We start from the raw sequence: 10,269 nt of genomic DNA on the forward strand, positions 1-10,269 counted from the left end.
TTTGAGCATAACTTGCTTACTTGCATACATATTTTCAGGCCATATATATTTGTAGGATCAGGCCATTGGGATGTTCACCAGCATAATATTTATTTATTTAAATATGATGGGAGGCTGTTTGTTTTAGCCTTAAGTTATAAGAAGTAAATCAGTGCTTTATATGTAAATACAGTACCGCACATTTAAATAATTTCTACGAGGTGACAGTCGTTTATCAGTGTGTATTCTAACCCAGGATCTGTGCTTTGGTTTGTTGTACTCAGTGGTAGAATGAGGCACTGTAGCCGCTTGGGGGCGTTGTCTCTCGGTTTGATTACAGACGTATTGTCGCCTTCCGTGCAATAAAATGGAAGATATGCTCATCGAGGGCGCCAGGTGAGCAATAAGACAGACCAATTGAGACAGTTTGTGTCATGTATACACCTAATCACTAGCGCCAGGCTTGCTACACATTAACCAGACAATGTACAAATAAAGATATGGTGTAGATAAACTCATGACTCGAGGTGCAATACAGAGGGTAATCAAGGGAATTTTATGGTCCTTTCAGGTTTTACTCTGGCCCAAAGCAGCAAGTCTTCAGCAGGCGATGCTGTCCCTTCAAACATCTCAAATTTGAGTCCTCATACTGTCACTTTTCAACTTTAAAACCACATATACTGATGCATGAGAGCTATAACTTTTGGTTGACCTCTAATTACTATTTGGTTTATGCGTTAAACCTAAACAACTCACCTCAGAATACATGTTGGCCAGAATGCTTCTTGTATGTAATTTTTTGAAATAAATTACAAGTACATTTAAGGATTTGTTACCTTTCATTTTTCTTTCCATTATCACTAAAACTGTAACTCTAGGCTAAATGCCCTACCTTACAATTGACGCCAATGAGACCAATAAAGGAAAAAAAACATGAATTATAGTGCGGGGCCCCTTGTCCAGGTAGGAATCCCAGGTATGATCTCCGGAGTTTAGAGGGTCTTTGCTTCTCCCTGTGTTATCTTAATTGGACTCTTTGAACACAGCCCAGAGGAGTATCTCCACATGAGTTTACTGAAGTGGAGTTAGAAACTTTCATCGCCTCTCAAAAGCGAGTAGAAACATGGTGGCACTCTTATTTGCAAGATTAAGCGATTTGTCCTTTAATGCCAGCCTTAAATCAGCTGATTTAAAAATATTTCTGTCATTATCACATGTACGGTTAAAGCGAAGGACACAAAGTAAGAAGTGGCATTTCAATATTTTATTGAAACTTTCAAGAACACGATGTCGATGTTGTAAACTAGACATAACTCCAATACAACATAACCCATTTACAACTTAAGAAACACAAAAGAGACCTTCATATTTTCGATTATGCGGCACTTGTACGATCAGGTTCGCAAAGTATTTTAATAACAGAAAAAAAATTGCCCACTTTTTTTTCACACTTCAACGACACTTCTCTTGCTCTTCTCAGGAAAATAATTTTTTTTTTCAAGCCATTGGTGCAGTGCGTTGTCGCTTTTTCATTCGTTTTAAAACAGTAGCACTTCACACACGGGGACAACAAATGAAAATACAATGGCACATGAGTGTGAATAACTATAGCTTAGTGGATATTTGGGGAGGGATAAAGTCCTTATTTTAAGAGGGGTATAAATGCAGATGGCAACAGAAGGATAATAGCCCACAAACTATCTTTACACAGGTATATCGACAATAAATTAAGAACAGATCCCTAGAAACAAACTACTCCGTTGTATTTACACGAAATAACAATATGAAATAATTACATAAATATTTTTATATATCCCTATGTACACCTTTAATCAATGCTACCTTACATTTTTGAATATTTAAATGTCTGCTTCCCTTTGCCTGTTGTACATTTGGGATTAATCCCGCATGCTTGGGCCATAGTTTTATCTCGGAGCACTATTAATGTCAATAGGCCTGTTCTTATTTGTTGTTAAAAAATATTTTTTTCTAAATATTGAATACCTAATTAAGAAGAAACCTAAGCAAATGGGTTTTATTAATTATATTCCAAACTCAATATTTGTCATACTTTTCGTTTACATTTTTAGTGTTAAAATAACTTTCGTTTTTAGGGGGCATGCGACATTTGTTCAATCGATCAATTACTAGTGTAAAACAAAATACAGCAGTCTTTAAAAGGTAGGTTGAGTGGTAGTGAATTCAAATACGTCAAATCAATTCAGAGTGCATATTAAAACACATTTCTCCACGTGTACAATAAAGTTAGGAGACAGGACACAGCAGCAACTTCTCCTAAATGTGTAAGTCACACCCATGCCAACTTTTCAGTTTCAATACTTGTACGGTATTCAAATGACAGAATGAAAGTGTTGTTTAATTTAACAAAAAAGAAAAAAAGAAAAAAATATACATAGCAGATGTGTATTAACCAAAGTGCATTTCAGAAACTAAAACGTCCAACAGTTCGTGTTTTTTTTGTTTTAAAAAAAAATGTATTTTCTTTTTAAAACCTGCATGAATCTACAAGGGTGGCCTACAATGTCTTCATCACCGTCAACACTTTCACCTTTTCATGACAATAACGAAACGAGAAGCAGGTGGTGTGTTTAAAAAAAAAAAAAATACAAATAAAAAAACTATGGGGATCCGCTCCGTGGCCTGTCCTGATTTGATTCCAGTCCGCTGACCAGGCGCTGGATGCTCTGCAGCTCGCTGGCTGTGTCTTTCTCCGTGCAAGTTTTTGGGGACATGGAGACCGAGCCGGAGGAAATGCCGGATGAGTGGCTGGTCACCTCTGATGTGGAATCCAGGGTGATACCAGACACGGGGCTGGCCGGGACCAGGCCATTTCCTTTCAGCTCGGTTCCGCCGCCGGCCATGGAGGGCATGGTGAGCAGGGTGCTGTCCGGTACCGTCATGGGGATAGAGTAAGGGCTGTACCTGAGTCGGGGACGCACTGCGTTCAGGAACGGGTGCCGGTGCACCGCAGCAGAGGAGGCTGCCGCGGCTGCAGCCATGTACGTGTACGGATAGGGGAACAAACCTCCAAACGGAGACATGGCAAGGCCCTGTGGAGGAATTGAGAAACTCAGTGTGAGACACAATAGGCAGCAAATACAAAATGTGCGAAAACTAAGTAAGGATAGAGTGAAAAAACCAGTGAGAAATGCATGATGGACCTGATAAACAATTTGAACAGCCTGTTGCATGCATGGTTTGGATTAAAGTCCTAGAACACATGCTTGAACATTCGAAGATTTAAAGTGACTTGCATTGCGCAATTCTTGTTTTTATTTCCCTGCCCTCAATATTGTTTTCATTCATTAGTTTAAGGACTACAAAAGTTGGATCTGGTTTAGGCTGTTTTCAATGCTTTCATTCACACAGGCTTTTACAAATCTATAGTCCTCACAAAATATTGTGAAGCAAGGCTTCACCCCGGCCAGTAAACAGCTTTGGTGAATTAAAAAAAACACTGCGTCTGATGTTGCAATCAACATTGACAATGAATGGAAAAAGACAATTTTGATGTCTATTAAAGCATCATGTTGTTTCTCTAAGGCATTTTAATATTCACCATGGTGGTTTAGCTAACTTAATGAGCTCATATCAAAAAGATTACCAAACACCTCTATCTGTTGTGTCTGTCTTTAAAATATGTTTTCTTTATGAATGGTTGATATTTATAAAAAAAAACAAGGCTAAGAGAAACCAGGAGGGTGATAAAACTTGAAGGCTTAGTCAGTTAAAGTGCAGTTGTCCAACTTTACTTTGAACAATAGCCCATGGCAATAATGCTAAACAAACCCAAGCACAACAACGCACAAACATTCTTTCTTTCTCTCTCAGTTATGATTAAAAACGCACACATGGACATGATGACGAGAGCATTAAAGGTATTTAAATATCTGATATATTCAATCTGGCATATGGGCCTCCAAGGCCTACAGGCTGCTCTACATTAAAACTCAACATGTGCTTCATTAGAGGCGGAGAGTAGGCCTAAGCCCAAACAACAGGTTTTACCTGCGATGCCAAGACATGTTGCTGCAGATGAAAGGGCAGGCCTGGCGCTCCCGTCAAGCTTTGCGAAGGTGATGCCATGCTAGCTGTGTCCATGGTGCTCACCCCTCCCGTTGACACAGCCGCCAAAAGTGGCCCCATGCCCGCGGCCATGTTTGAGAATGCACCTCCCATGTTGAACTGACTTGGGTGCAAGAGAAACGGATGCGCACTCCCAAGGTGATTGAAAAACTGTTGTCCTGTTGGAAATCCGAAATTAGGAAAGTGGCTGTGGGCCATGTGCGGGCTTTCAGTCTGAACAGTCAAAGGCATGAAACTGTCTTTGCCTATTGACCTGCACTCGTCCGCTTTAGGCTGTTCCAGACTCGGGCTTTTGAGATCTTCTCCAGAGCGGGTGGTGCTGGAGATGACGGTGATGGGGCTTTGCCGCGAGTCTGCCTGGCTTTTCTCTGTCCTGGGACCACTGTCACGGCTCCTGCTGCTAGAGTCAGTTTTGCTAAAGGTGTGCCCCTTAGCTGGGCTCGCCTCATGATCCTTCCCATCCTTGGTAGTCGTGGAAATCTTGTTGGAGTCCGGAGCATCTTTGATGTGTCCATCTTTGCTCTCATCGTCGCTGTCCTCATCGCTGTCGCAGAAATCTGTCAAAGTACAGGAGTAATGTTTAGTCCACTTTGTGCACATTGGCAAACCATGTATTTCGCAGGTGCAAGAAAAATACCTGAGTAACAAGTATTTGCACAAATGTAATCCATATTGGTGAATTATAACCCAAAACACATGTTTCTCAATGTTTTCAATAATATTTAGAAGCAAACACATTACTAGGCTATGGCATTTTTTTTTTTAAAGTAGCCTACTAAATTGTGTATATTTGTAGATTACCATAAAACTATTTAAAGTACTTTAACTGTTCCTCTCAGTGCAGAGCAGTGTGTAAATGGGTTGATGATTCCTTAAGTTTACATACTCTTCTTCAACACATTGCCTTGTAAAAAAAACTTGCTACAATAGAATTTTTACGACTTTACACAGGACTTGCGATCTGGCTGTTGAAGCCTGTCAGTTTACCTTTCAGGTGTGGGGGGCCCGCGGTAGAAACGGCAGGGGAGGAGGCCTGGCCGAAGCACTTAAAGGAAGCCTGCTCTCCGGAGGAGTCGTCTGAAGCCCCGTTCTCCTTTTTCTGCTGCTCCTCGTATGAACGCATGGATTGCAGAGCCAGCTGTTTCCTGTGCACAAGTACCCAGGTTATTATAGGCGGCGATCACAGCTCCCGGGTCAGAAACAACATCAGCAGCACGATGAGTGGTGTGGAAGCTGATTTGATACCTGAGATAATGGAGCTCCTAATTTTAGGACTGACACACATGACCTATGCTGCAGGTAACAATAACAAATCAATTACAGTGCCATTGATTCAGTAGGCCCGTATATTATATCGTATAGCGATCTTCCACGTGACATCGCCAGATACGATCCAAGCGCAATGTAGTTTTAAACATTCAACGTTGCGGGATACTTTTATAGTTACAAAATAACAGCTGGCAAGTGAAGATGATAAGGAAACAACTGCATTAAAAACGACCATGTTCCTTGCTCTGTGTCCGACAGTGCAATTGGACTTATTGTAAGCCTATTTGAGCACTTTCATTAGAAACTGTGAAGAGCCACACTCCCTGTGGGTTAACGAGGAAGCTTTGACGTGCTTAATCCTCACAGATCACCGTCTGCCTCCATGTATAAATCTGAAGACATCTGAAGTGTTTTTCGTCTTTGAAATGCACTTTTCCTTCTTGTCTTACCTCTTTTCCCGTCTCCCATTGCCCGTGTCACGGAATCCTTTGGCAAATGGATTGTGATCAATTTTCAGCTGGGTGATCTGAAATAATTAAAATCATGCGTAAATATTGGCGAATGAATTTCACTCCCCTATACGTTTCGCATTCAACGTGACTTTTCATACAATTGCAAGTTTAGTCCAAAAACTGTTGTAGGTTTTTGAACGTTTACAACGATATTAGTTTGGATAAACCAAAAACGCAACAAACGCGCACAAAGGGCATGGGCCCTTATATTGTCACGTTTTTCGAATGGATTCTAACTTGCTGCATTTTTACAAAAACAACAACTTTTGAACCACTTTACTACCACACTTCTAACTGCAATGAGGTGGGGGTGGGGGTGCCTTGTGTTCACAATAATATCAGAGAAAGGAGATGATTTCCATTATGCCTCACAGAATAAAATGTTACCATGCAGCCAGGCTGACACAACCAACATGCTCCCCCTTTCTTTATTTTTCTCCATTCAACCGCACAGTGTTGCCTCTCTTCCTTTCCTCCTTTCTCAACCCCCAACCCTTTTAGTTTTACTCACACACACATGCACATACACACACATGCATGCAGAGAGAGAGTGAGTCTGGGTCTATGCCAAATCCCTTCCACGTGATTAAATAAAAGGGACACAACCTGTATAACATTCCTCAGAATTATTACTTTCCTACCACAGGCTGGTGAATATGGCACTTACTCGTAACACCCCCCACCCACCCCCCTAAATCTCCATTCTCACAGCCTCTAACAAATATGACGTCTTTCATATTTTATGACAACAAAATGGTGCATGAAAGACGCAGAGGAAAGCGCGTCTGACAGGGCAATGGACACAAGCTGTGTTTGAGAAAATACCCCTGGTACAACCTTAAGCCTATGAGCAATAATTGTGCTTACCTTGTCATTTTGATAAGCAGTCACTGCAATGAAATCAGTTTCAGGAAAAACGTATGTCCTGAAGGTACTGTACGGTAGTTTGAGAATATCGTTTGCCCTCACAATGTGAAATCGAGGCTGATATTTGTGCATGGAGTTGAGTATGGTCTGAAACACATAATCACAACATGATAAGCGAACCATTGAAGTAACACCGGCTTTACAGAATAGCTCTGTACATTACATCTTAAAATGCTCTTAGTCTTTTTTGAAAACACAAGTCACATATTGAGTGTTAAAAATGATAGATAATAATCTTTGATAAATACAAAATTATTATGCTGTCAAAATAAAAAACATTTTAAAATAATAATGTAAAGGATTTATCGTGTAACATTTAATCAGTTTACTAAATCTGGTAATACCATGGGCGTCAATAAAGATATCGACTTACTTGTCTTCCTTAATAATTGTAATACTTATATTAAATAAGAGGATCTCAAGATAATTTCAGTTACAATTATGTTTTAATTATAAAATAAATATTTTTAAGTTATGCGCAAAGTCTGTCAGGTTTCCCTCAAAACAATAAATATTACACTCGTGACTTCCTGTGTTTCAATAAAAACTAAAACATCAACACATAGCCTATCAACATAATTGACTTTAAATGGTAAGTGTGAAAATAGAAAAAGTTGACATACATTAGTTGAACTTACAAATCCGTGCTTGTCGGAAATGTTGTTAGTCAACTTGAGTTTGTGAAAATTGACGACTTTAGACATCCACTGTTCACCAGTAGCCGGACTGTCCGGGTGAATGTACATCCTCTTTGGCATTTCGGGGTCTGCCTTCCCTGCCACCATCCAGCGGGAGTTATGAAATTTATATCTGCAGTCGTCGGCTGCAACAATGTCCATCAAGAGAATATATTTGGCCTTTTTGTCCAGACCAGTGCACCTCACTTTGAACGGGGGGAACATTCGCCTGTGACAAAAGAAAATAAGTGATCAGTGTCAGTGTCAAATAGAAACATGGTTAAATTATTCAACGGTATAAAGAAAAGTGCTGTCGTATTTTTGAAGATATACATCTATAGGCTACATTATTTTTCCCTAAAAAGTATGGACGATTACAAAATGATTGCCGATTTTCTTTAACATGTAATCTTACATTTGGAAGCAACTTTAAACAAGTTTGTTGTATTAATTTGACAAGTTATTGGTAGCCATCAGCCTGCTCTCAGTGTATCTGCTAAAGAAAGCAAAGTCAGCCGAAAACGTGTCTCGCGAATAAGAAGATGAGTAAACAAATACGTGTATTATTGTTCTTCTATATCCTGATTAGCCGTAGACACGTCAGCGCTGTTTAGGTGGTGTCTGGATGTTTAATGCCTCCAAAGGCCTACATGCACACACACAGCAGACTACAGCAGCCATCTTTGTCAGTCTGATGATGACGATAATAATTTATTCAAAGCTCCACACACTCAAAATTGACATTTCAGTGGACAAATAAATCAATGTAACGTTTGGACAGAACGGGCATAAAAAAAAAATCTACAATTACAATTATACTAGGATTATAAGCAAGCAAGACAAATGTTTATAGGCCTATGATAAAATCTCAAGATCCGTGAATTTGAAAGTAGTGTCATTGATAGGCTTAATATTAATAATACAGCAGATACAAGACCCTTTTATTTTACAATACATTACAGCTAACATTTGATTCCTTATTATTAAAGACATGTGTGTAAGTGTTAAGGTAAGCAAATAGTTTTTCTATCAAGCTATACAGAATGTATATCCATGATTTCATTTGGGGTCATGTGTTATAGTGTTGTGAAAACATAATTGAGTGTAATAAACGTCATATCTACATGACAATTTTGAGACAATTATGATGCAATTCAAGAACAATTTGATACATATTAGGCTGATAAACATGCTCGAGAGCGTTGCATGAGATATCAAGAGGATGTGTTGAGATTTACAGATAACTCCAAATGGCATGTATAAATATATATGTATGTGTCTATGTGAAATAGCAAATCCCTCCATTATGAATTATCAATACACATAGCAGACTTCTGCATGTCAGATAATATATTACATTTTTTGGATGAACCCAAACAAAATCTGTTTCACCTTCCGGATTTTGTGATCACCATCTCGGTGCCTCTCTTGTGGAAGAGTTCCCAAAGCTCCTTGGCTTCTAGGTGAACTTTAGGGTCGTCTTCCACCTCTTCTTCGGGCTCCAGGGTCTTCATAGGCCGGAGGTGTGCGGCCGCAGCCTGGTGCCCCAGCGAAGAGAAGTGTAGGCCGGACTCCGCGGCTCCCATCAGCTGGTCCATGATCGGCTTTCCCAGGCCGCCCGGCAGGGAGAGGGAGCCGCCGTGCTGGAGAGCCAGAGCCGGGAAGAAAGGAGGCTGGTGACCCAGCATTGCACTCATGGCAAATTCCGGACCCCGGTGAGGCATAAAGGGATGATATGCCATACTTGATCCCTGTATGACTGGATCTCTCATCAGGAAGTTCATCCAAGAGCAGTCTAAAACTGTTGACGATAGAACAATATTTCTACCAACAGTGAACTAGCGAACAAGCGTAGGCTATTGCAAATGTAGACAAAATAAAAAAGGAGCACAAATTAAGTTTAAGTTGAAAAGTTTGGGAAATGTCTCCTTCAGCTCTGCAGAAATAAGCATCCACTTATTGTTCACAAGTTGTCAGGAAAGCGTTATGATCAACAGTATGGAAGTAGAAATGTAAAAATGTTGTCCATTCTTCTTCACAAGTGCTGCGAGACCGATTTTCTTCAGAGCTTGACGCGCATCGGACACCCTTTCTGTGTCTCGCTGGCTTGCGGACATTAGGCGAATTAAACCAACTTGGGTGAGTCACTTAATTGACTGCAGTGCATTCTTTCTCTTCTGCTGCTGTTTACAATATCGGCATTCCTGTTAAAATGCGTTCCTTCTTATTGGCTTCAGTCCTGCAGCGAGGGCGACGTGTTGAAATATTTCGATTGCGCCGAATAATCCCCCTGCCTTTACTTGCTCCGGACTTGCACCCTCACACGCACACACACACTTTATTCCTCCTCTCTCTTTCACGCACACACACATTTCAGAGAAAGACGTGTGCAGAGAAAGGGGTCCGCTGACGGCCAGGGAGAGAGAGAGAGAGAGGTGGTAAGGTCCCAGCTCCGTGATTTTCCTAGCGCCTCTGTGGCCCATAGGGCTTCATACTGTATGGATGTGTTGCATGTTACGAGTAGCAGCGCGGCGTTTGATTGGCTCTTTGACGCTTTCGGACCAATTGTGTGGCTGCGTAGGCGTGGTTTTAACAGGTCGGGTGGAGGGGACAGACTTCGGACTTATAAAAAGGTGTTTGGAAACTCAAAAGGGCTTTACCGTGAAACACCACTCTGCCCCAGTCAGTGTTGTGTGAATATGTCAACATCGTTATAGAGGTTGCGCTATCGGTCGGTCTGTGAGACCCAGCGAAGGGGAGAGAGCAGACCGGCCAAGCCGGGAAACCAGCTGGCTTTG

General features: G+C 40.9%; 1 protein-coding gene across 2 annotated transcripts; it reads right to left on the bottom strand.

The window, feature by feature from the left end:
- Window positions 1-1,228: 1,228 nt before the first annotated feature.
- Window positions 1,229-9,966, bottom strand: tbx3a (T-box transcription factor 3a). 2 transcript variants are annotated; one of them, XM_079659166.1, is made up of 7 exons: window positions 8,864-9,966; window positions 7,433-7,700; window positions 6,735-6,881; window positions 5,805-5,881; window positions 5,074-5,231; window positions 4,009-4,643; window positions 1,229-3,050 (listed from the first exon to the last, which is right to left on the bottom strand). In XM_079659166.1, exons 1-7 carry the CDS (start codon window positions 9,253-9,255, stop codon window positions 2,619-2,621), a joined length of 2,109 nt encoding a protein of 702 aa, XP_079515292.1. In that variant the 5' UTR covers window positions 9,256-9,966; the 3' UTR covers window positions 1,229-2,618. The 2 variants fall into 2 exon arrangements, with proteins under 2 accessions (XP_079515292.1, XP_079515291.1); XM_079659165.1 differs by having other exon boundaries at window positions 7,418-7,700; window positions 8,864-9,964.
- Between the last annotated feature and the right edge of the window lie 303 nt (window positions 9,967-10,269).

Source organism: Notothenia rossii, assembly GCF_949606895.1.
Source record: "Notothenia rossii genome assembly, chromosome: 11".
NCBI classification, from domain to species: domain Eukaryota; kingdom Metazoa; phylum Chordata; class Actinopteri; order Perciformes; family Nototheniidae; genus Notothenia; species Notothenia rossii.

Excerpts from the sequence above, each read along its gene's own strand:
- tbx3a (XM_079659165.1), bottom strand. The coding sequence starts at position 9,255 with ATGAACTTCCTGATGAGAGATCCAGTCATACAGGGATCAAGTATGGCA. Across the intron at positions 5,232-5,804 it reads AATGGGAGACGGGAAAAGAG|GAAACAGCTGGCTCTGCAAT; the intron begins GTAAGACAAGAA and ends ACTTGTGCACAG. Across the intron at positions 4,644-5,073 it reads GGGCCCCCCACACCTGAAAG|ATTTCTGCGACAGCGATGAG; the intron begins GTAAACTGACAG and ends GTACTTTGACAG.